Here is a 27,760-nt window from a genome sequence, read left to right as displayed (position 1 = left end):
ATAATCAATAATACTGATTGAGATGGCAAACATGATGTCAACGGAGAATGCCGTTCTTTTTGACAATTTGGGAGGGGAAAAAGATATACTTTAATACTAAAATATTTAAAAGGCATAAAGAAAACATTTTTATTGGGCCAACACATTTACTCCTACTCACAATCACAAATCGATGATAAGAATAATAATATCAGGAAGACTGGTAAAGTTGACCTGGAGGGGACCGGATATCTAAGACGACTTGAAATCTCATATCCTTATCCTTTCATTTACTCTTCATCATTGAGGTCTCATAATTTCCCAGTGCTCGGTGTGCTATGCTATATCAGTACTTCATTTTCCTGGTAAGTACGTTACATTTTTGGTTCATCCTTTTAAAGTTCTCTCTCATTTTGTGAAACTCTATCTCTGTTATGATCTCCAATAATTTTCCTTCTCAAAGGGATCTTATTTGAACAGAAAGCTAAGGAGACTAGTCCATCTCTTGTTAAGGGCATCGTCAAGCAATTTGCAATCTGCAAAAGTAGGTAAGTTCATTAATTACTTTTCCTTTTTATCTCTTATTTACTTGTCGTTTATCTTTGTGTTTAGAGAGAACGGTGGTAGTGTGTGCGCAGGTCGACGGAGGTGATGGGAGGACGGCGGAGGACAGTGGGTAGGTGGCTGTGACTGGAGATGGAGGAGAAGGCAGTGAGAGGGATGGAGTCGATGAAGACTAGGGACGGAGGAAGATGCACAACAGTTGAGCGTACTTTGGTAAAAAATCTTTGCAATCTCAGGATACAAATTGCAAAGATCGATCAGCATCTCAAGGTATTTTCTTGCATTCGTTTTTTTTAGGATGTATCTAGTATTTTGTAGTATATCTAACACCCTGAAACATTATTTTAAGATGCTAGATATATCAAAAAAATTATTTTAAGGCACTAGATGTATTTCAAAAAATATTTCAGGATGTTAGATATACCACAAAATATTTTAATATGCTAAATATACATAAAAAAATATTTAAAAGTGCTGAACTCAACCCTTCAATTTTCATCTTCAATTTGTTCAAAGAAAAAATAAAAAATAAAAGGACATGATGTTTCGATATTGTCATCCATCTCTATATCCTTTACCCCCCATTAATTATTATATCTATCTTCCATTGTCAAAATAATTGTGTGTCCGATTGTCCTATCTTATTGATAAGTTTATTCTTTTATTTTGCAGTTTGTTCGGATTTAGATTCTTCATATAGCAACTTCTAGTTATTTGATCGCATTGTGCTTTTAAAAATTTGAAGGAAAAAAAAAGAAGCAAAAAGACAGAAAAGACGCTCGTCTGTCCTGGACATCATCCAACGGCCTTGAGGTAAGTATGTCTAGAAATAAAATTCTGTTCATGATATTTTTATATTTCATAAGAAAAATGACATAAAAATACCTGTTAAATTTTAAAAATATAAATAGATAATACTCTTATAATGATGTTTTTATCAAATACTTTTGCAATGGTTTTGACTTTTGATTTTGACAGATCAAAATCTATGAAAATTATTTATTTGTCATTTTAAAATTTAACAGATTTTTTTATGGTAAATTAATTCCTAATATTTGAACAAGGTAGATTGCTATATAGTTTATTTACTATCGTATTTTCTTTTTTTATGGCTCACCAATATCGAGGGATAATAGTGTTTTTCCTCGCAGTTTTCTATAATTTTAAAGAACCAACTAGAAGTTTAAGTAGTTTTTTTATGGGAAATTAATTCCTCCATCTCCAAAACACAGTTGGGAGATAGATATTGCGTACACCTATAGGCTAAAAATAAAACGAGAAATGGCCATAATATGTTCTCAGGTTACGATAAATCTGTTGTAGGTATAAAAAGTCAAAAACTCTCGAGAAATTCATCATCTAGGGGTCCGCAGTCTAGAATTGAATTCAGATCACAGATGAGAGTGAGCTGGAGACTGAGATGGGGTCCACTGAAGGGGAGAATTATGTTTTATTTTTTTGGGTTCCACGCACACTAATCCCATGTGGCCTATTTTATGACATCTTATTGGCCCAATATCCTGAAGTTTGAAAATCTCCTCCCTTGTATGTGGCCTCAAAAATTGAATTTATATTCTACCCAAAAAAAAAAAAGTGAATTTATATGGGGCCGAATTCCATCTTTGGACTTGGAATAATGAATTGACCGTTTTACTTATCTCTATTAATACTGAAATTATCAAATAAATTTGAGAAATCATTCAGGGACACTATATAAACATTTTTGGCACCCATTAGTTTTTTTCCTCATAAAACAATTTTCCTAAAATTTTCAGAGATAAAAATCATCATCCTCTAACTATTTTTTAATTTTTTTTGAAAAAAAGGTCCTTAATTCTCAAAAATTAGATTTAAAATTGTTTTAGGCCTTTATTGGGAATTAAACTTATTCATAATTTTTTAATCCCAAAAAAATATTTCATAATATTTGCTCATTTTTTGGACTTTAAATAATTTGAATAATTATTTCTACTTTATTTCCTTAAATTTTTTCCCCCAAAAATATGCTTTTAGCCAAATAAATCCTTTTGGAGGCATTTTCAACTTAAATAAATTTTTTAGGCCTCAAAAATACCTTAAGGATATCTTTCTCCATCGCTTCGGGCCCTTAAATAATTTAAAGATACTTTTGACCTGATATTTAACATTATTTATATTTTTGCCCCTGAACTTCTTATCTTTTCAAAATTTTTCCCAACTTAACTTATTTAACTAATATTTGAAATTTAGGATGTTAAAGTGTGTATGTAAATTTTAAAGTCAATTGAAAAATTAAATTTCATCAACCTAAAAATCCTAGAGTAATTATAACTTGTGTAACGACCTGAAAGTCTAAATGTAATTTTTTAGCTATGTACAATGAATATGTCTTTTTTTGCATGTGATAATTGGTTTTAATATTTTTGTAAAAAAATTCAAAATTAAAATAAAATTAATTAATCAATAATCATAATAGTAAGTTGGAGTTTTCTTTAGTTTTAAATTGGTTTGAATAAGTGCATATCAGAAATTTTTAAAAGTCATAGTGTTAAAGCAGACAGATGAAAGGACTCTAAATGGTGATGTCATGTCCATTTTAGATGATAAGCATTGTAGAGTGTTGCAACTAATTTTGTCTAGAGATTAGCGGATAAAACTATAAGGAAGTTAATTGTTTCCGTTGTTTTGGGGCTCACTTCAGAACTCTGTGATAAAAAAACAACAATTTGGTTGCAAAACAAATCTAAGTGCATAAACATATTATTCAAGATGCCAAACGAAATCGAAATGATAATCAAATTTGGATCATAAAACACTGACAAAAAAGAAGAATGCAAGTAGTTAGACGCTAACTTAACAAGAAATCTTAGTGTAGATTTTGTTGCATAGTTGTAAGATATTATTAGCTCCCATCCTTAATTTGAGAGCTACTTAATAAATCTGAGTAGATTAAGAAAGTTTATTAAGTTAGTATTTGTAATAAATATGAGTTGAATTTTCTAAAATATCCTTTTAACCATGACTATCGTTGGATAGAAACTTTTTAATAAGTGTAATGAATAGGGATACTTTATAGAATGAATTATAAATTTGGGAGACAAAATGGATCGAGACTTTATATTTAGGATCAAATAAAATTTTTAATTAGCTCTTATATTAAGGACCAGAAGTAGTATATATTATCACAGCTTTTCCCATTTTTAATTATTATTTTCGAACTCCTAATTTCAATGTCCTGTCCAGATGGCATGTCCTGGGGAAGGTATCTTAACAGAAGTTGCCAAGAGATTATTGGATAAAACCATAAAGGAAGTCAATTATTTTCGTCATTTCGAGACTCGTGTTCTTGAATTTGAGCAACGCCACAATGATTTGGATACAAGACGAGAAAAACTGCAAAATGATATTGAAGATGCTAGAAAAAGAAATGATAATCAAATTGAGGTTGATGTTAAAAAGTGGATCAAGGACGCTGATAATTTAGTTCGAGAGAACACTAAAATCAAGCAAACATGGTCTTATGGTTGGTGTCCTTATTGGCAATACCGACAAGGCAAGAGGTTGGCACAGAAGACACAAGTCATTAAGGATCTCATTGAAAAATGTAACTTTGAAAGAGTAGCTCGTCCAGGTGAACTTCCAGGTATGAGGTACCACGCTTCAAAAGACTTCATTGATTTTGAGAGTAGAAAGACAAAATTCAGGCAACTTGTGGAAGCATTAGAAGGTGGAAATCATAGCATGATTGGATTGCAAGGAATGGGGGGAACAGGTAAAACCACATTGGCAGTACAAGTGGGCAAGCAAGCTGAAGAATCCAAAGCATTTGATAAAGTCATCTTTGTCGTTGTTTCTAATCCTCCAGATGTCAATAAGATTCGAGGTGAAATTGCAAGGTCATTAGGTTTGGATTTATATCAAAGAGTTGAAGCAGATCACTCGAAGCTGTTATGGTCTACAATTTCTGACAATGAAATAAAATTACTCATAATATTAGATGATGTGTGGGAGAAGCTAGATCTTAACGAAATTGGGATCCCTTTTGGACCTGATCACAAGAATTGCTATGTTTTAATAACTACCCGCCATTCAAAAGTTTGTGAAGCAATGAGATGCCACCAAATAGTTCGCCTACACACGTTGGCTGATGAGGATGCATTGACACTTTTTCTATCTCATGCTAGGAGTAATGATTCTGAGGGTCTTGCACAAGATTTTGTGAAGGAGTGTGGAGGATTGCCAGTTGCAATTGTAGCACTAGCTGGAGCATTAAGAAATTGGCCCGTAGGTGAATGGAATGTAGCTTTAACAACCTTACGAAATTCTAAGCAATTTATTGATGTTGATGAAGATTTGGTGACAGTTTATAGATGCTTGAAATTAAGCTATGATCATTTAAATGATGAGAAGGCTCAAACGCTATTTTTATTGTGTTCTATTTTTCCAGAGGACTATGAAATTCCTATAAACCTTATTATTAGACTTGGTATAGGGTTAGGAATTTTTGGCAGAGCTGACGAATATTGTGCATCAAGAAGTCGAGCACTTGCAGTGAAAAATAAACTCATAGCTTCTTCTTTGTTATTGAAGGTTGAGGGAAAAGAATGTGTAAAAATGCATGACTTGGTTCGTGAAGTAGCCCAGTGGATAGCAAAAGAAGATATTCAGGTGATTACAGATTCAATAATGACTTTAAAGGCCAACAAGCGATTTGTGTTTTGGAGTGCTGATGATTTTCCTGATCAACTTGATGGTACAAAACTTGAAATTGTACTTCTTTGGATAAGTGGAAATGCTCCAGTGAAAGATCCAAATGCATTCTTTGCAAGAATGTCAAGGCTCAAAATTCTGTTTTTACTTGCTGGATATGGTAGAAAATTTCCCACTCCTCCATCTTTGTCTTGGTCACGTCTTTTCACTCAATCACTGTCACAATCACTTCTTTCGTTAAAGAATATTCACACTATTATCTTGGATGGTTGGGAATTAGGTGACATCTCTGTTTTGAAGAATCTTCAAAGTCTTGTGACGCTCGAATTGAAAAATTGTTTAATTATTGAATTGCCCAAAGATATCAAGGAGCTACAGAAGTTGAGATGGTTGGGATTAAGGAACTGTGAAATTCAAAAGAACAATCCTTTTCAAGTGATTAAAAGATGCTCACAATTGGAAGAACTGTATTTTGTCAGCAATTACAATGTCAAAGACTGGAAGCCAGAGGATGACAAAGAAATTGACAGTGAAATTGCTGCTGATATATCTTCTTCTGCATTGCAATTTTTTTCTATTGCTTGCAGTGGTTTTAAATGTTTTGCTAATGACGATAATGGCCTATTAAAATGCTTCAATTCAGAACATCTGAAATATTTAATATCAGAAGCCATATTTAAGTACCTTGTGGGAAGAGCAGAAGTTCTTGAGCTGGGGAACTTAGGAGAAAAAGGGTGGAAAAGTCTTGTCCCTAACATTATTCCTGCGGAAGAGGGAGGCAAGGATAATTTAATCAAGCTTTACTTGTATGAATGGGCTGACATTGAGTGCCTTGTTGATACTTATAAGTGTCACTATTCTAATTTGACAGTCTTCTTAAACTTGATTGAGTTGCATCTGCATAGTGTGGATGTGAAAGAATTATGTGGGGGTGCTATGCCTTCAGGCTTTCTTGAGAAGTTACAGATTTTAAAGTTAGAGGGTTGTAGGAAACTGCAAAACATATTCTTAGATGAAACTCTCAAACTACCCCATTTGAAGGTATTGAAATTGAAAGACTGCCCAATGTTCCAACCATCAATTTTCAAACCCTCTATTGCTCAAAGTCTTGGGCTATTGGAAGAATTAGTAGTTGAACATTTTGCAGAATTGAAAAGTTTAATTGCAGATAAGAGTTTAGAAGAAGAAATGAGGGTTGTTGATGATCAAAAAAGTCATAGCTTATTGTTTCCAGCAATGGAGTCTCTTCAAATTAAAAAATGTGGCAAATTAGAAGTGGTATCATCATTTCTTCTAGCTGGAGACCTTCCCAAGTTGAAAGATTTAGACATATATGATTGCGCGGAGCTAAAGTACATATTTGGTGAATATAAAAATAATGTGGGCCAAGTTGTGCAACAGGAAATCATGCTCCCGTCACTAACACTAGTGAGCCTTGGGAGAGTACCAAGTTTTATTAACATATTTCAAAAATGCAAGACATGTGTGCCAAGGCCGCCTCATGTTTCGAAAGAAGATTCGAAGGGGAGACATAAGAACTCCAAGACAAGTGCTTTCTCATGGGCTCATGGGTGCTGTTTTCTGACCCCAACGAAAGACAGTAATATTGGAGTTTCTAATGCCCTGCTGCTGGAAGACTGCACAATCTCACAGGTATGCTACCTTGGGCTTACTCTTTTTATTCAACATTTATGTTTATGTTTTTTTTTTTATGGCAAAAGGTGATATTTGATTTATTAAACTTTCATTTTGTCTGTAGTTTCTTTTCTTTTAATATACTATAGTCATAGTAGGTCATGTTTATAGTCGTTTTTATTTATACATTTTTTGTGTGTGTTATTATAATTTTATCTATGGGTTCCTTAATATTAAGTTTTGATAAAGTGTACATTTACAGTAATTTAATTATTTTTTTCTTTATAAAAAATCAATTAATATTTAACATTAATTTTTGTCAAAAAATTAGTCTATATTTAAGTACCGATTGTAACTCCATAAATGATTTCCTTGAGGTTTGTCCCTGTGCATGAGATAAAGCTCAAAACCATTAAAAAAAGAATTCTTCTATGCATTAATTGAAAAAGTAATTTTATATTTGTGTAATTACTCAATGTTCCTACAATTTTAATTTTGAAAAATAAAATAAGTCTTTATCAAAATTAATAAAACAGTTATATTATTTTCTTAGGTGCACTAATAAGTTAAGGAATATATATACTATCAGAACACAGACACATATGGCTTTCGTCTTGGGTTGGAATTACGTAGATTTGATCTTTTTATCTCAGTAGAAAAATAAATATTCATCATAACAGGTATATCATTAACACTTGTGCCCCGTTTGGTATGATGGAAGAGTTTTTTTTTTTTTTTATAGAAGTGGAGATAAAAATAGAAGTGGAATTGAAAGTGGAAGTGGTAGTGGAAGTGAGTCCTAAAACATGTTTAGTAGAATGATGGAATTGAGATATAATTTTTAATTAAAATATATATTTGTAATACGAAAATACCAAAATACCTTCTGAAAAAATATCTCTTCGCCTCCCCTTCATCCAAGGCAAGTGTCCAAAGAAGGATTATTGGAAAATCTACTATTTTCGGTAAAACCAAACTCAGGACCAATTAAATTGAAACAAGCTCATTCAAACAGAGCCAATATCAGTTTATCTCATTCAAAGGAGGCCGTCAGTTGAGGGAGAAGGGAAAAAATATGGTTGTATTATGATGGACAAGACTGTCAATTAACAAAATAATTGAGGATAGAATGGTCATAAAATTTCAGTTCCTGATAACTTATCCCAGATTCCCAGTGTACCCAAGGAACCTAGTTCCATCAAATTTGATGGAACCTACTTCACACACCCACACACCCTAAACAAGTTAAATTTGGGTTCCACTTCCATTTCCACTTCCAATTTTTTGGGCCCAATTCCAATGTACCAAACATAGCATTAAGTCCTTAGATGTTGGGGGCTGCCTGCGTACCCCGTCTAATTCAGTTTTTCTTCTGATATTTAAAATGCTGATAGTTTCAATTTAATATTCATTATTTGGGAATAGTTATGTTTATTTGATGCATATTTATATACCTACATTTCATATTCTCACTTTAAAATTTGACAGCTATTTTTGTATCTCAGAATTTCGGATAAACTGAAGTAATACATTAATTATACTAAATTTAATGTCAATTTGTCTAACATTAGTCTTTTTATTGCAGTAAAAATGAAAGACAAAAATAAATATTCACACACGCACGAATATTGATAATAGGTAGTATATCATCGACATGAGCAGGAATTTTGGTTAATTCAATGTTTTATTATTATTTTATTTTTCTATTATTTGACTAGTATCAGGGGCATGGAAGTTATTAGTTGAATAACTTATAAATCACATTTTATTTTTTAAGGCATGTAGATCTAATAACATAGGGGAGATGTGGTAATATAACTATTGCGGTATTGCCAATTGATTGGTTTTATTGAAAGTGTGACATGGCACTTGTTTCTTTTCTTTTAATTTATATGAGAGTCATGATAGGTTATATTTATAGTCTTTTTTTATTTATACATATTTTAAATTTTTTATGTTGTTATAATTTTATGCATCGGTTCGTCAGTATTAAGTTCTGATAAAAACAGTCATTTAAATAATATTTTCTTTATAAAAGTTTAATTAATATTTAATATGAATTTTTCTCAAAAAATTGTTCTATATTTAAGTACAGATTTTGACCCAATAAATGATTTTTTTGAGGTTTGTGTACATGACAGAAAGCTCTTGGAAAAAAAAATAAAATTATTTCTAGTGAGTTAAATTTAAGAATCTCGAAAGAATACAAGTCAGATGTAAAATCGAATACCACAAGCGATTTAAAAAAAAGGAATTCTTCTATGCATTAAATTGAAAAAAAGTAATTTTATCTTGTGTAATTACTCAATTTTTCTACAACTGTAGTATTTATCAATAAAATAAGTCTTCATCAGAATTGATAAAGTAGTTATATTAATTATTTTTTTAAGTGCACTAAATTAAGGAATATATATACTATCAAAACACAAACACGTACGGCTTTCGTCTTGGGTTGGAACTACACACACTCGATTTTTTCATTTCAGTAAAAATTAAAGAGAAAAATAAAAATTCACACGCACACGTGAATAGTGATAACAGCATATCATTAACATGAGCAGGGTTCTTGGTTAATTCAACGCTTTTTTTGTTTTTTATTTTTTTACTTTCTATTATTTGACTAGTAGCGTGGGCATGATGTTGCCAGTTGAACGCGTTATAAATCAGAGTCTTATGATACATGATGCTTAACAACTTCTTTATATTTCATGTATTTTCTGATACATTAATTTTTTTTTTCGGTTCATCTCAGTTTATAATGGGATTGTTATTGAGATATATGATCATATGATAGAAAGTGATTAGTTATATAACTAGGTTGAATCTAAGAGAAGTGATTGGTTGTAGGAATCACATGTATTGAGTGAAAGAATTGAAACATTTCATTCAGCTGAGTGTCTTATGAGACAACCATTGAGCCTACAAAATATAAGGGAGATGATGCTTGTTGCATGTTCAAAATTACAGTCACTATTCAGTGTATCCATTGCCACAACTATCATGTTGGAGTATCTGTATGTTAGGGACTGTGAAGAATTGAAGCACATTATAACAAATGAGGCAGAGGATGATGATGTCCATCTCAACTGCACCTCAATCTTTCCAAAACTACAGAGCCTCCAAGTCTGGGATTGTAATAAATTGGAATTTATATTTCCATCCACTCTTTCCGGAGGTCTTCAAGAATTAAAATTTATATTTATTTGGGGAGCTAATGAACTGAAATATGTTTTTGGAAAATACGATGATGAAGAGTGTCTGTCAAATGAGCATGAAAAAAATGAGCCTCACATTTATCTTCCAGCATTGGAATCACTACACCTCCGTGATGTACCAAATATGATCAGCATTGGTATCAGAAAACATCAACCCGAGTGCCCATCTCTACAGATTGTGGAAGCACCAAAGGTACGTAACTATTTTTAATTCATTATTTACTAGTGTCTCAATCTTGCTCTGTTTTTTTTTTTGCATGAAAATATATTTTATCTATTTATTCTCTTTTAAAATTTTAACTTTAAACTTTTATATATAACTATTATGGGTCATGCGGCTTTCAGTTTATGTCAAAATGCAATTTATCAATATTTTTATGTATCTTGTATAAGGATTATTTTATATTCGTACAAGACAAACACGTATAACTTCCGTCTTGGTTGTATATAATAATTCTGTTCATTTTCAATTAGTTTTTTAAAAAAATTATTTTAGCTGGTACCTAACAGGAATTGAACTAAAACAATTTGATCTTTAAAATGCTCACACTCCTAATTTTATATTTATTATTTTGGAATAGTTGTATTTGTTTGATGTCTCCTTTTATGCCCCAAAATTACGGATAAACTGAGGCAAGGGAACCTCCTCTGCTCTTCTTTCAACTTTGGCATCATTATATAAAAACTAACGTCTTCTTAAATATTATTATAATCTTACTTAAAAAATACCTAGAGAAATTTAAACTATGAAATTTGATTTGAATAGTTCATAACTGTAGCAAAAAAGTGAGAAAAATTATGCTTTATAATCATAGTTTCCAAATTACAACTGAAAAATGATAAGATTAAATTTTAACCGTTTTAAGTTATTTATATATTGTTATATAAAATTGTAATAATATTTTTGTAAAATGTTAAACCTATACCAATTGCTTAATTTTATATTCACTTAATTACTCTATTTTCCCACAACTCTAATATTGATTGATAAGATAAGCCTCTAGATTACATATATTATCAGATGTTATATATTGTGGGGTTACATACACCCTAACCGTTTTTGAATGGCCAAAAAGAAATTCTATTGGTTTAAAATTTGATGTCTATTTTGTACCTCAGAGTCTTAGATAAAGTTAAGTAATATATTAATTATTACACTCAATTTAATGTCAACTTCTCTAACTCTGATCTTTTTATTTCAGTTTAAATCAAAATGCACTTTATCATCATTTTTATTCTGTATAAAGATTATATGTAATAAATTATATATTATTAACAAAATATTTAAACATTCTCAAAACAATGAAGACTTTCATATAATTTTCCTATGGAGACATGTACAATTAATTATGTCAAAGTGATTCGGCTTTACTTCTATAAAGATTTCAAATTTGAATTTAAAATATTTTCCAAAAATAATATAGTGTGTTTGTGTTTTGTGGGTGAATGTGTATGTATTTCATAAGCACATGGATCAAAATAGAGAACATTATTTTAAATTTTGAATTGCCTTTTTGTGAAAACGTGTTGTAGGAAATTAAGAAGCACATGGAAGATGTGAGAAGTGAGGGAGCAAAGGAATCTGAAATACAAGAGATTGTTAACATCGAAACACTACTACTTACTCCAAGTGTGGGCTTCCAACATGTTCTCAACTTCCACAACCTGAAAAAAATAACAATCTTGGGAAACCAGAAGTTGAATATTTTGTTCTCTATCTCTGGTTGCAGAAACCTATCACAATTGTCTCAATTAAATGTATGGAGTTGTGAAGAATTAGTTAATGTGGTTGAAGATGATTCTAATAATCATCATCATGACATGAACTATAGCTCCATTTTCCCAAAACTGGAGGATCTAAGCATCAAAGCTTGCAACAAGTTGGAGTTTTTATTTCCCCTGTCTCTTTTTGGTACTCTTCAAAAATTAAAATCTTTGAGGATCTGGAGAGCTGCTGAGTTGAAATACATTTTTGGGAAATATGATAATGGAGATCATTTATCAAATACAATTCATCTCCCTGCTTTGGAAACACTATCACTTACAGTTGTGCCAAAGTTAATCAACAATATTGGTGTGAAAAAATGTCACCTCAGCTTTCCGCCTCTACAAAGCATTGATTTGGGGGGTCTTCAAGAGTTCAACGGAAGATCTTTTCCAGATTTGGTGGCTTATTTACAAGGAATACAATTGAATGTGAAAGCTCCAAAGGTAACACATTTGACTTCTTGTCCTGTGATCTGCATGTTGCTCTGTTTATTTGGATTGCTTAGCATTTAAACTTGAACATCAAGAATATATTTTCATGCTTACAAAATTTTCATGTCAAGACATTTCATACATAAAAATTTGTAATTTATTTTTCATTTATAAACATTTGCTTTTCATCCATATATATGTGCGCATGTGCGCCTTTACTCAAAATCTTGCAGGAGATGTTAACTAAAAAGAACAATGACCTTAAAAATTTAGATATTTCTGCTAAATAGCTTGAAAGATAACTAGTCCATATATATTACTTTGTTTATTTCACCTTTTCTTCTTGGAAATTTTCTTCTCATCACAACGGGATCACTTAGCATTTAAACTCGAACACCAAGAACACGTTTTTCATGCATGAAAACTTTTCATGTCAAGACATGAAATTACTCAATTTTTTTTGGCCAAAAAAATTACTGAATTTTCATTCCTAGAAATTAACAATTTAGTTTTTAAGTTAGAAAAAAATTGCTTTTTTTTTTCATCAGACTCTTACACAAGATGTTTTTTTTTTCATCAGATTTTTACACAAGATGTTAACTGAAAAAAGCAATGACCTTAAAATTTTAAAAATTTTCTAACAGTTTGGAAGAAACCTGCACCATATATAAGTTTATCTATAGAAGAAATTAACTATGGATTAATTAGCTTCTCATGTATATATACATTTTATGATTTCAAGTCGATATAATTAGGTATAATCAATATGTATGTGTCTTTAACTTGTAAGCATTCCAGGCATCCATAAATAAAGTTTCTCTTTATATAACTCAATGCATGTTGAGACATCTATACATTAATAACAGTATTGGATTTTTCACAATTTGTTATTGGGGTAATTTGAATTCATGCTGAAATTTTGAATTGATTTATTTTTATTAGGACCTGATGAAAATTATCAAGGACATGCAGAAGCTGACAACTCTTGAGGTAAGAGACTCCAAAATAGAAGAGGTTCTTAATTTGGAAGGAGTGGAAATTGAAGGTCCATTCATGACATTAAGCATTGTAATGATGGAGTTGGAAAATCTAAGTGAGTTGAGGCATATATTCAGGGGTCCCAAATATATTTTGAGCCTCCCCAATCTCCAACAACTAGACATCATAGCATGTAAAAAGCTAACAGCAATATTCTGTGTCTCAATAGTGAAAAACCTCCCACAATTATCCTATTTAAGTATAAAAGAATGTGACGAATTAGTTGATATCATTGAAGAGTGTGATAGGGATCATTTGCATCAACTTTGTTTCCCAGAGTTAAAGGAAATTAACATCAAGTGTTGTAATAGCTTGAAATTCCTCTTCTCTATCTCAACATGTGGGATGTTTCCAAAGTTGGAGGTTTTGAAAATAGAAGAAGCCCCAGAGCTTGAGCAAATATTTATATGCAAACAAGCTAATATGCAGAAGATGGAAAAAATGGGGGAAGTATTTCCAAAATTGTCAGAGGTAATACTTAGAAAACTCCCAAAGTTTATTTCTATTTGTGAAGGAATTGATTTTAAGGATCTGCAATGTGATGTGGAAGATTGCCCAAAATATCGAGGTATAAATCCAGGAAAAGTTTTTTGATAATTTTGATAATTGCTAGCTACTTTTATGAATATTCATATGATATTAAAAATTCTATTGCAGAAATCAGTGAAATCCAAGAAGAGCCTAAAAATGAAGATTCAGAAAATCAAGCAACAGCAAGTGTTGTACAAGAATTTGCGGAGGTATATATATTAGACTCATCAGAAGAACAAAAAAAATCATTATTTTTTTGTTTATTTTCTTTTAATAGTGAATTTAACCTGTTCATAATTTTGATACTACAACTAATGCAAAGACTTTTGGAAAAACATTAGAATATCATAGTTTTTTTTTTTTTGAAGATTCATATTTATTATGTGCACATAAAAAAGGAAGAGAAACTAATACATAAATAAATGTGCTTCAATGTTACTCCCTCTGCTCTTTATTATGAGTTTCAAATAATTAATTTATGAATAATAAACAATTTGCTAAAATTAGTTAAAAATAATAAATAGGTTAGAAACATATTTTTGTTTTCAAATATGTCTTTATAATAAATGAGAAAATGGATGAAAGAGAATGTGTGAGAAAATGTGATGTGAGAGAAATAACTAAGGACAATGCTAAAAAAAACATTAAATGTTAAAACAAATTCAAATTGAAGTTTATAAAATGAACCATAACTCTTCTTAAATTTGAAATTTATAAATAAGACTAGATGGAGTATTAACTTTAAAAAAATTGTCATTTGTGTTAAGACCAATTTTCTTGTCAAAATCACCAATGGCAACATTTTTATCTAATTTTGTTGAACAAAATTTGAAAGAAATAATAATAAACTTAGTTTATGTTAGTTTATATAATTCCCAAACAAATGATAACAAGTAATAGTAATGAAAGGAGCTTACTCCTATGTGTGATATCAATAAAATAAATCTGTATTAGTTTACTATTGTTTTCAAATTTGTTTATATAATTTCTGTCATCTATTGTTCTGTTTTTTTATCTAATTTTGTTGAACAAAATTTGTCCTTTGAGGTTTACTCAAAGCTCAAAAACAGAGAAAAAACCTGTTGGAACAATTCCATCTTCAGAGTAGTGATATATGGAGACGTAGAGCAAAAATCCCATAACAGACCTCTATTATATATTATTGAGAAGAACATGGGTTATTGTGGATCAAGGGGAAAAAAGAACAATGATTTTAGTAGTGCACATTAATTGGAAAGTTATAGCTTGGGAATCATATGTATATTGAGCTTAGTGGAAAAAAGAACAGGGGTTTTAAATGAAATATTTAATTAACAGGCTGCAATACCTGATAAAGTTAAGATAATAACTTCATCAACTCATTTAGAAATATAAAGTTAATTATTGAGGATGTCAAAAAAAAAATCATAAATACCTAACATATGTTGTTGAGTTGAAAGATAAGACTTAATGCACAATATATATGTACATATATATTTATAAGCAAAACTAATCTAAGGATAAAATGTATCTTTTTTCTATTGTAGATCACAGAGGAAACATTACTTGAAATTCAAGTCAAAGATCCTTCAGCTTCAAAGAAACAAGCATCAAGAACTTTAGCAGCAAAATCACAACCGAGAGGGATATCTGTACATGTAAGCTTATATATAGACTATTTAGGTGATTTCAACATGATGGGAATAGAAACATGTCAAAATAGTTTTCTGCTAATTATTTAATATTTTAAATAGGACTTGGAGGGTGAACACAAAACAAGTGAATCAACTATGCTGCTCCAACAAAAAGATCTTGTACAAACAAAAACCACTAAAGCTTCGCAGAAAACCAATGTGCCATTTGATGATAATGTAGGTTATAACATAGAGGACTAAGTTCTTTCAAAGTTCAATCATTACAATATTTGATACTTATTTCTATTCTGTGTTATTTAGAGTATTGATATCATATCAAAAGAAAGAGCTGAAAGTGGTCCTACCTCAGAGGATGTAGTGGCAGCAACTATGGTAGCTGATTTAGCACCAAGAAACTCATCAGAAGCATTAATCATTCCTCACCAAAAAGAGTTCCCATTGGTTATTGATTAGTGTTTTATGACATTTTTGAAATAAAGAATTAGGAATGCATTCTAAATTAATGGCTCAAATGGCTTTTTCCTTATTCATTGCTTGATTTAGGATTTGAAGCCATCGGAATCAAGAAGTGAAACAAGCATGAAAAGCCAGGAGGAGCTAGCAGATAGGATGATTATTGTATACTTGAATCTTCACAAAATATTAAAGAATCTAAGGATTATAATTAAACATGATACTTACATATCTTCTGGTACTTTTGCAGAGTGTTACTTCCTCAGTTGTTTCACAAGTCAGAGACTTGCAATTGGATCCATCTAAATTGGTAAGTTTACCAAGTTCATCTCAAATTCATAGCATGCTTTCATTTATGGAGGAGCACAATTGAAAAGAGAAACTTCTGTGTGTTTTGTAGGTTGCCAGCATGGAAGAAACACATGAGAAAGGCTCTCAAGAGGATGATGCAGCAGAGGAAATTCCAATAATAGTTCGATCAACTAATTCAATTTCAAGGAAGCAAAATAGAGTATCATCCATTTCTGCACAAGTAAATGCATTATAATTACCAGGAAAAATGCATTATCCTTACTAATATATAAGATACCATATGAATTATGAAGTTGCTAGATGCATTTTTTTTCCCGTTTACTTTTGCCTAGTTCTAATTATAGGAAATTTTATCTTGTGATGTTATTCAGAGCTCCGAAGAAAGAGAGAAAGAAGCTGTTAAAAAACATGATTTGCAGCTATCAATGGCTCCAATGTCGACAAATTTAGAGGCAATCCGATTGACATTTCCAATCTCTATTTATTATCAATATAAAATGATTTTAAGTGTGTTGATCAAGAACTTTTTAATGTGTCAAAAAGTTATAAAAGTTAAGACCAACTTGTATTTCTTTTTAACAATTAATCAACATCTAATGACTAAACAACAAAATTTTGGATTCTTGATTCTTGAACACTGAAAAATAGAACTACAACACACACTTTTCAAGTGTCTCTCACAACTTAGCAAAAACTAAGGGTAGTACTCTAGCACTTATAGGACATATGAAACTGCAACTTATTTCTTCTTACTTTTAAATTACTCAGAGCATCAAAGATACAACAGAACGAGGTCTTGAAGAGAATTATGCAGAAGATGATGTCGTGACAGCAGTTGGATCAATTAATTCAGATTCAAGGAAGCAATGTACAGGACCAATTGATAACCTCTCTAGAAAACATTCTGCACTAGTAAGTTTGTTACCATTTTCTAATTGCAGAAATTGAAGTACTATGGATGATTTTTTTTCCCTTAGTCTGCACAAGTTAGTTTACATGCCCACATGTTACCTTGATGTCTGTTAGAGTGCTAAGGAAAAAGAAAAAGGAATTGATGAAAAAGCTACTGCTACAGACACATCACCAGTGGCAACTCCATTCATAAGAGCCCTTGTATGTGTTTTAAGCTATCTCTCACAGTACAATCATAAGCAACTACTCATTTTAAAAGAGAACCAATTAAATACAACTAAATGCCCCCCCCCCCTCTCATTTCGTTCTATGCAGACTGTTAAAGAAGCAGAACATCACTCAAATGTTCAAGAGGAAGCAATCATCCCCCCAGCCATTCCTTCTCTCCGTCATCGTAAGTGTCTTTCTTTACATGATAATTATACCTTTTTTTTTTTTAAAAAAATCTTTGAATCATCTGCTAACTTGTTCACCTGTGACAGAATCACAGATTGCTTATGCTGGTACTTCGTCTCCTAAACTGGGGATTTTTGAAATTTTCAAACTTGTGGAGTTGAAACAAGGAGAAACAGCTTTACTTGCGGAAGCACTAGAGCGATATCCCCAACTATTGCTACCTCGCGAACATCGAACCCATCGTATAATAGCTTGGTCCTACAGAGTACTGGTTGATATTCTGGTCATGCTCGCCACCAAGACTCCTTATACGATTACCACATCAGAAAAATCAACCTTGGAGGCAAACTTAAGTGAAGCAATTGTTCTTGGGTTCGACAAAGACTGGGTTGAATCAGTTCGTGCCAAAGTTTTTGGCGTTGACGTGTCTGACATCTCAGCAGAAAAAGAGGAGATTCAAGCCATGGAGTTCAAGCTTGGAGAAATTGATTCTCAGTTGTTGGGTCTCTCTGAGCGTCGCAAGAAACTGATTCAGAATATGACCATGATCAGAAGCATAGCAAGTGCCAAAGGTAAACCCTTTGGCATTTAGGTGTGTTTTACATTACTGTGCTTTGTTATTTGTTTTCGATTCTAGTAAGACTCCGAAAGAGGGTACCATGATGGCTACGATCTATCTATATATCTATATATATATATATATATATATATATCAAACATTATTTATCATTCTCATGTAATCATAAATTAGACATTATTTTTCAAGAATGATTTGCAACTGATGTATTTGTGGAATACATATTTGATGGGTGCTTATTTTGTTGCAACTTTGATTTTTCAATCGGAAACTGATTCTGATTATACGTCTTCTCTTTATATTTTCATTGGGTGTGATTGCAATGGATAGAACTTCCCCCGGGGAAGGCCGCTTGGTTGTCTTTGATTTGAACAATATAGTTGTATTTCCGGTTATTACATAAATATAAATTTATTACTAAATTAAAAATTTATTTTATAAATTAGACAATAACATATTTTTAACATATGAAATATTTTAATATAATTAAAAATGATTTGAAATTTTTATAATATTTGTATGAATAAAAAAATTATTGTTTTTACAAGACATTTTAATAGTTTGAATAAATATTAAATATATTTTTTAAATATGCCCGTATTTAAATATTTAATAAAGGTAGTGAGAGAAAGTAAAAATTAATAATCTTGAAGTTTATGGTATTTAATAAAAATAATATTAAAAAATCACTTGAGTTTTAGAATATATTTAATGTTATGAAATTAACCAACAATGAAAATAGATTGGAGAAGAGAAGTAGACAAGAAAATGAGAAAATGATATTGTATTCCTTCACTTGCTTCACTTGCATCACAATACAATAGCATGCCTTATTTATAGGCATAGTCTTGCACATAAGTTATATTTGTACTTAAATGATAGATAGTGGACAATGAACCACATGAATATGAGTGGGGGGAGTTACAAGATTAAAGGCATAGTGGAAAGGTAATAGAGTAGTGGAAGATTAATGCCTAGTGGAAGTAGTGGGAGTTGATGATGAAGTTGAGAGGAAGGGGAAGAGGAAGAAGAAGAAAAGGAGATGGACATCCACATGTTATAATATTCATAACACTCCCCCTTGGATGTCCATTATATAAGATATGTGCCTTATTAAAAAACTTCAACTAGAAAAAACCTTATGGGATAAAATCCTAGTAGAAGAAAAAGAGTACACATTCACTGATACACTATTCGATGCTGCCTCATTAAAAACCTTGCTAGGAAAACCCAGTGGGGAAAAACCATAGACAAGGGAAAAAGAGTACAACGTGAATTAACTCCCCCTCTTGATAACATCAATTGATATCCTTGAGTCTGTGACATCTGATATCATGAACAAACTTTTCAAATATTGTAATAGGAAGTGACTTGGTGAACAAATCTGCTAGATTTTTATTTGAACGAATTTGCTGGATATATATTTCACCATCTTTTGGATATTGTGAGATAAATACTTCATTTGTAATTACCAGCATGTGAATCAAAAAAGAATCTAGAATTCTATTCCAATGTCTTTGGTGAAGAACTATATCTTACCAGTAAGTTAATAGCAAATGATATGTGACGTCATGTATGACTGATAAGATATAATATGGTACTTCTAGACCTATGATTTGGTACTTCTGGACCAAGTAGTTCTTCATCACCTTCTCAAAATATATAAGGTTCTTTATTCACCTCCACAAATCTCACAACCGTCAAAGTATATAATGGATGTAATTTATCCATATAAAAACACTTTAAGGCCTCAATTATTTGATACACAAAAATCTTCATTTCTCAAGTATTCAATTTGCAATTCAAGACAAAACTTTGTTCTTTCCAAGCCCTTCATTTCAAATTCTTTCTTTAAGCAATCCATAGCTTTTGTAAGCTCTTCAGGAGTTCCAATAATATTTATGTCATCAACATAAACAATTATAGCAAACTCACTTTCAGATCTTTTCATAAAAATATATGGACAAATTAGATCATTTTTATATCACTTCTTCAACCTATATTTACTTAGCCGGCTATACCACATACATCCTGATTCCTTCTGGCAACTTATTTAACTTAATCTTTGTTCTCAAGAACTTAAATTGTATGCTTCTGGCAAGTGAAATTCTTTAGGGAATTTTATATATTTTGATTCAAAACTATAAAATGGATCGTACATACTGAAATTAATCTTCATAATAATTTATATATTGAAAGATTTTCTTATATATGCTCCTGGCATATTTTTGAATCCTTCAAGGATTATCATGTGAATTTTACTATTTAATGATCCTCATCTATGGGTCATCTAGCAGGCATATTTCATAATGCCAGACTATTCAAATATGTAAAATTATATTCACCACAAAGTAATATGTCTCATCATAATCATTTGTGAAAATCTATATTTTCACATAAATGTCTATATATTCTATAGAAACTTTATATGTGTTGGGACTACAGGCCCATTTTCACATATCAAAATAACATTTTCATCACATCTTTTCCCTTTTTCTTTTCTTCTTGGCCAAATTTATATCTACTTTGTATGATAGATCTATACGTCAGATCCTCTTTTTATCATGTGATATTCTTATGAAAATCATTGTCGACAACTTTACCTTTTCAGTTCCATTTTTTCTTTTGTGACATAACTTGTTGAGATCTCTTTCTTCCTTTTCAGGTACTTGAACCTTTTCTGGGGTTTTACAATTAGTTATGTCTTGACACTCTTCTAGAGTACATACCTCCTCAATATAACTTCTAAGTTGTATGCTCCTCTTTATTCAAGATATATATATTGGAACCGATTAACCTCTCATGCTTCTGGCATGTCTTAATATTCAAAATAATTGGAGCATTTTCAGCTGGAATAAGAGATTTAAAATTTTTTTATTCAGGTCAGTAAAATACTTTGTAGCATTTCATGAATGCAATTTTGATGAACTTCTGGTCCATACTGATATATTTGAGGATCTATATTTGATAGTAATAATACATTCCATGCTTTCTCTTTTCCAGTTATTCAATTTCTCCCCCTTATGTTAGGAAAACTTTATCGAATAACAATAGACTAATTATGCAGTATAAATCTCCTAAATCCATTTGCTTCTTTTAGGAACATTGTTTTGTTCCATTTAGAGACAAACAAGAAGAAGGAGGTTCTTACCCAACATATGTCCCAACTTTCTTTTAATATCCATCTATGTGCATTGTGGTGGATTGGTAGGAATAAATATTGCATATTTAATTTTTTAGATAAAAAATATCTGGCTCCTGAACCAAAACCAATTTTATTGGGAGAATTTTGTTGCCTTGATGTCTATAAGTGCTACAATATATTAAATCAAATATGCCAACACTAAAATGAAAAAGTTTGTTCTCATAAATATTGATCAAGCTATTCATGGAGGCATTAACAAATGATTTTGCAAGATCAATTTGTTAAGCAGGCTTTTCAACATTAAAAACCTGATATATAAATTCACTAGCATCTTTAAAATCAAGTTTTGGGAATCACATAGTTTGAAAATATTTATCTAAATAATCTTGCAAACTTCAGGTTGCAAATTAATATCAATCACACATCTTACCATTTTATATAGATGCATCTATCAAATATTGAATACTTGTATGGTTTATGTACTTCTAAATGGGCCCATATATATTTTCAGAAATGTAGTGATCCATTCGAAAACAAAACATAACTAGTGATATTTTATAATCAATTTTCTTTGAGAACAAGTAGCACATACGAATTCTTAAAAATGTTAGCTATTTGGAAGAATCTTCTGGTTCTTCAATGGATATCAATACATAATCTTCAATAATTATATAGTTTAAGATGATCAAACAAGTCATGCCAACAATAAATCTAATTGTATCAGTAAACTTCTGGTTTACTGTACTATGTTTCGTTACCAATAATAAACTTTTCAATATAATATATGATTGATGATATCCATTTATGAAAAATATATCCAATATCAGCTCATACTTGTATTCTAACAGTTTTCTCCTTCAAGATTGAGTCATTCAAACATGATTCCTTTATTCATATATTTCATAAACAGTTATGAGCATATGTTGGATTAAGGTCAATAACCTATCTTTTGCTTGGAAGCCCAAGTACTTCATAATTCATATATACTTTGTCTACTTATAAAAAAAACAGCATTAGTTCTTTTAGAACTATATTAATACTATTACATCTAGTTCTTCAAGAATTATATAATTTAAAAAGAATATGAAAGAAAACTTTATTTTAATATATCATTAACATAATAACAAATAATTATGAGTATCATAGATTTAACTTGCAAGACATATAGAAAACACACAAAAATGATGAAGAACATTTAAAATAAACTTTTAAAAGTAAAGTACTTAACGTTCAAAACTTTTCAATATTAATCAGCGTACTATAAACATTTAAAATATTCAAAACTAATATTGAATCAGATCATATAAATAAGATATAAATAAACAAAATATAACTAGTAACTTTTGGGTCTATTTGATCTATTTAGTTTTATATCACACACTTATCAATATCACAATATCAAATTCTTATAACAATTTGTTTATCACAAATCATGATAAATTTAAAGACCGGTAGAAATTAAACATTATACATATAGCCTTCAAGGCATATACTTATATGTTTTCTATTTTTATATATACTTTGGATATCTATCTTTCTTCACAACTTACTGCCTTCAGGCATTAAAATTAGCTTCGATATTTTCATAATATCACATGGTCTTTTTGATTCCACAACCATTTTTCTTTAACATTTGCTTTTCAATGAACTAATACATATTTGTCTATATGACTTCTAGTCATATTATAATATTGTTCATAATTTTATCATATTGATCATAGGGCTATTACTAATTCTTTTGTTATGATTCAATAGTCAAGCCCCAAGATTATTGCCCTTTTAGTTATCAGTTCCACTGATACAATGTGATCATACTCTTTATCACTCTTATAGATATATTTCTTGTTTTCAATAGCACACCATCATTTTTCTCAAATATTATTAGTCTTCTAGACTATGACAAAATTTTCAGAACTACGAAGTTCTTTTGTATCGTTACATTTTTAAACCATCAATCTTCAGAATTTTGATATAGATTATCAAATTATGACAATCTTGCCATGCCATCTGTTACTATGACAAGATGGTCATTTATCAAATAATTATCAAAACGTGATGTGGCTTTTGGCCATCTAATCACAAAATCAAGAGTACAATGGTTGTTAGCCATTCATTTATATGTTTAATATTTTACTTTCTAAGACACCAATTAACTAATATTGGAGATGATAATCATATATAGAATAATGTTATAGATGAACATAAACCTTATAGCAAATCAAGAAGTATAAGAATAGTAGGATCATAACAATATAAGAAAAGTAAGAAATAAAAATAAAAATTATCATATCTCAATATGATGAATAAAATATTCGATTGCCAATGAATCAATATGGTTAATATGCAAAACCATCATTTGTTCTAAATAAATTGGAGAAATCTTACCAAACTCTTTGGATCAAACTATCTTCATTCAACGAACAAAACATCAACGTGTATCAACTAGAAGCCATGAACTCAGATAGTAGAGTCTCGTGCTGATAACGTGTTATGAAATTAACCAACAATGAAAATAGATTGGAGAAGAGAAGCAGACAAGAAAATGAGAGAATGATATTGTATTATTCCTTCACTTGCTTCACTTGCATTACAATAGAATAACATGCCTTATTTATAGGCATAGTCTTGAACATAAGTTACATTTGTACTTAAATGATAGATAGTGGATAATAAACCACATGAATATGAGTGGGGGGAGTTACAAGATTAAAGGCATAGTGGAAAAGTAATAGAGTAGTGGAAGATTAATGCCTAGTGGAAATAGTGGGAGTTGATGATGAAGTTGAGAGGAAGAGGAAGAGGAAGAGGAAGAAGAGGAGATGGACATCCACATGTTATAATATTCATAACATTTAATACATTTTAACTATTTTTATTGATATATGTATATAAATTATTTAGAAGCGGTACCTAACAGAGGAAGGGGGAAGCATCTTTTATTTATTAATAAAGTTCCACCATACTCTGATTTCTCACAATAAAATATATCTTTGCGTTATATATGTAAAATAAAAAAACAGTTTGGATGGAACTTTTTTTTGAATTGGCTAATGCTGTGCTAATTTTTTAAAAGACAAATCTTAGAACGTGCTTTTGTTGATAGTCTGTATTTTCGTGTTATATATTGCTTATCGAATTCTCAATTTCAGATCTTCAATCTTTCCTCCATCATCTTTCTCAGTTTTCTATTCTCACAACCCTCTTTCTTCTTTTGGGCCCCAAAAAAAAAACTCCTCTTTCTTCTTTCTATGGGTTTTTTTTAAAAATTTTTTGTCATCATTCGTTTTATAATTATAAGCGAAAATTATAAAGAAAAATCGTAAATAAAGACTCCCTAATATATAAAATTGTGATTTGGGATCTTGAATTTTAAAAATAACAAATAAGGCCTCTCAGCCAAATTGTAATTTGGTCTATTGAAATTGTCATTTTCGTTAAAGTAAACTTTTCATTTTCTATAGTCAACTCGTCATTTGGCATGCTCTCAGTCAAGTTGTGATTTGGTCTACTAAAATTGTCATTCTTTAAAGTGAACTTGTCATTTTCTATAATCAATTTGTCATTTGATTGATGGGCATTTCAGACATTTCACTATGATTTTACATTTGCAAAAGTGAGATCGGGTCCTTACTTGTTATTTTTCAAATTTAGAGTCTCAAATCGCAATTTTACATATTGAGGGTCTTTATTTACAATTTTTTCAAATTATAATGAGGTTTCCAAAAAAAAATTACAAAATAAGTCTCAAAGATTTTCTTTCTCTACTCTCAAACTTATAGGATTTGAAGCCATCGGAATCAAGTTGTTATTGAGAACTTTTTTAAAAAAAAATTTTAGACTTTCTCCTTTATCATAATCTGAAGAGATGACATGCAGGTGACCTGAACCTCTATGCGAAAACGGGTCGAGTCATCAAGTCAGAAGTATCAAGCTTCCCCGGTCCTCTTCCTCCCTGTTGGGTGTGACTTCTGTCCACTACGGTTATGGTCCGCTGTCCTCCGCTGCCTTTGTACGGCACTGTCTGGCACAAAATGACAAGGGAGCGAGAATAATAAAATAAAGGGCAGGGTGCTTCGGCAAAAGGATAAAGACAAAGGCATTGGGTGAGAAAGGAGGAAATGCCTCGTCCGAGTTTGTGGACCCACCCATCCCCATTTAGCTTCTTAAGTAAACAAATGCACAAGAAAAAGATACAACTTATTGGGGTGGGGTGTTTTTCTTTTTTTTGGGGGGTGGGGGGGACTATGAACCATTTGTTTTACCTGAAAACTCCAAATGATTTTGTTAATGAAAATCACATCTAAAGACTTATTTTATTAATTAAACAAATATATAATTTTTTTGGCTAAAAATTAACCAAATATATAAGAAAAGGAGAAAAATTAACCCCGAAAAAAAAGAGAAAAAAATTAACCTTTATTTCACATCATTTCCTATTGTTAATATTACTTCTAATCCTTAACATGAGAACTATATAATTAATTTATGGATATTTAAAAATTTTAGTTAAGTTAGGTATTAAAATAAGAAAAAACTAATTTCCCAGTCCTTATAGTTTCATAGATTTTTGAATCAGGTCCTTGTATTTTTTTTTTTTACCAAGTCCTTTAAATTTACTCCGTTAGTTCCGTTAGTCCTTTATGTCTAAAACCATTAAATAATACTTAACAGTGTTAAAAACTTGGCTAGGCACCAATGAGGTGGGAGGCAACTGGACAAATTTTTACAGGTGGATCTAAGCATAAAAACAAAGCCACGTCAGAAAATAATTTCTCATGTTAAATCAACTTGGTGTTGAAGTTGTAGATGAAGGCGGCTCCATCCCCATTGCTGCTATGCTTCAGAAGTTGAAAAGCCTCCCGCATTTTTTTAACGGGAGGAGAATGAAATCAGAAAAACGCTTCTACTACTTGCCCGTCAAATATAATCCCTTGAAATCTCCTTGATGTTTGAATTTTAATGCAGTTTTTGCCCCAAATCAGTTTATGTCAGCAAAAAAGCTAAAACTGCAAAGACGGCCCCAATCCCCTTTGCTGCTATGCTTGTTCTCGCAAAAAGGGCACAATCAGTTTAGGAAAATTGGGTGTCGGGCTCATCTTCGTTGTCATGTTAACTCTCTCCTGTGATGGTCTTGATCTCTGAAGCAGTCTTCCATTCTTCTCTGCGTACACAAGCCCTGCGCCTCCAAAATCAAAATGATTGGATCATTGCCGGTGAGACCAAACCCAACTCCCAATTTCATTTAACATGGGAAATTATTTTCTGACGTGGCTTTGCTCTTATGCTTAGTCAGATCCACCAGAAAAAATATGTCTAGTTGCCTGCCACCTCAATGGTGCCTGACCAAGTTTTTAACACTGTTAACTATTATTTAAGGGTTTTGAACATAAAGGACTGACAGACCTAACGGAATAAACTTAAAGGACATGATAAAAAAGAAAAAAAAATGCAAGGACCTAATTCAAAACTACATGAAACTATAAGGACTAGGGAATTAATTTTTCCTAAAAATAAATAGATGTTATCTTCTCTAAAATATCCTTACTAATAATATATATTGACTAGAAATACTATTTAATAAAATTTTTATGATGTGTAACTACCATAAGGACTACTTTACAAAAATAGATAAATATGAGGTATAAAATAAATTAAGATATTATATTTAGAACAAAATTAAAAATTAAATTAGTTCTAATATTAAAGAGCAGGAATAGTATATATATTTATATTTCTAAAGTTATTTTCATTTTATGCCTTGACAATCATTTAAAAATTTTTCGTTGCCATTTTATAAAGCAATGAATCGTTTGGTTAATATTTTTCAATAAAAATAAATTATTTTAAAAGAAAACGTTGGAAAAATATAATATTTAAAAAGTTTAGTAATAATTTTTTAAATTAATAAAATTTTCAGTCTTCAGATTTGATTTTTCATTAACAAAAACGTTTAAAGTTTTCAGATAAAAAAGATAGTTTGTAGTTTTTTTAATAATTTTTCTCTTCTTCTTATGTATTTGTTTAATGAAGAGGCTAAAAAAGATATTTAACTGAGTTTTTTTTTTTTAAAAAAATTGTTTTGGGGCGAGTGGTTTCCCAAACTGGGATTAGTAGGCATTCGCTCTTCTCGCTCCCTTGTCATTTTGCTTCAAACGGTCCGTATAAAGGCAGCGGAGGGCGGCGGACTCTAACTGCAGCGGAGAGAAGCCAGACCCCTCCTTGGATAGCAAAGGGATTTCGAGACAATAATAATTGCTGTTTCTGGGGCCGAAGCCACTCTCTTAGCGTCTGAGGTTTGCCGAGGGCTCGTCGAAGCAAAGTAGGTAAAGAACCTAAGAATTAGGGATCTTTCAACCAAGTTCAGATTTTAGCATGGCGCACAGGTTGCTGAGGGATCATGAAGCAGATGGGTGGGAACGATCTGACTTTCCTATTATCTGCAAATGATGCCCCGGTGACAACCCATATGCTCGTATGGTAT

The 27,760-nt window shown here is 31.0% G+C and overlaps 1 protein-coding gene across 1 annotated transcript; it reads left to right on the top strand.

Moving 5' to 3' along the window:
• Positions 1-282: 282 nt before the first annotated feature.
• On the top strand, positions 283-18,216 carry LOC114741646 (probable disease resistance protein At4g27220). Its single transcript, XM_028929932.1, has 18 exons — positions 283-344; positions 460-523; positions 592-813; positions 1,216-1,356; positions 3,766-6,426; positions 13,362-13,887; positions 13,977-14,059; positions 15,377-15,487; positions 15,584-15,700; positions 15,785-15,925; positions 16,028-16,102; positions 16,188-16,247; positions 16,338-16,469; positions 16,621-16,701; positions 17,018-17,161; positions 17,276-17,362; positions 17,477-17,555; positions 17,644-18,216. The coding sequence occupies exons 5-18, from the start codon at positions 3,766-3,768 to the stop codon at positions 18,147-18,149; spliced, it is 4,803 nt and encodes a 1,600-aa protein (XP_028785765.1). The 5' UTR covers positions 283-344; positions 460-523; positions 592-813; positions 1,216-1,356; the 3' UTR covers positions 18,150-18,216.
• The last annotated feature ends 9,544 nt before the right edge of the window (positions 18,217-27,760 follow it).

This window comes from Neltuma alba, unplaced genomic scaffold (assembly GCF_004799145.2).
Source record: "Neltuma alba isolate B1F8T4 unplaced genomic scaffold, ASM479914v2 tig00000105_pilon, whole genome shotgun sequence".
Lineage (NCBI taxonomy): Eukaryota > Viridiplantae > Streptophyta > Magnoliopsida > Fabales > Fabaceae > Neltuma > Neltuma alba.
This window is presented reverse-complemented; position numbering and strand designations above follow the sequence as displayed.

What these genes read in the sequence shown, in the direction of transcription:
- LOC114741646 (XM_028929932.1), top strand. Translation starts at nt 3,766, where the DNA reads ATGGCATGTCCTGGGGAAGGTATCTTAACAGAAGTTGCCAAGAGATTA. An exon ending in TATCATCCATTTCTGCACAA is followed by an intron (nt 16,470 to 16,620) that starts GTAAATGCATTA and finishes GATGTTATTCAG; the next exon opens with AGCTCCGAAGAAAGAGAGAA. An exon ending in CAATGTCGACAAATTTAGAG is followed by an intron (nt 16,702 to 17,017) that starts GCAATCCGATTG and finishes TAAATTACTCAG; the next exon opens with AGCATCAAAGATACAACAGA.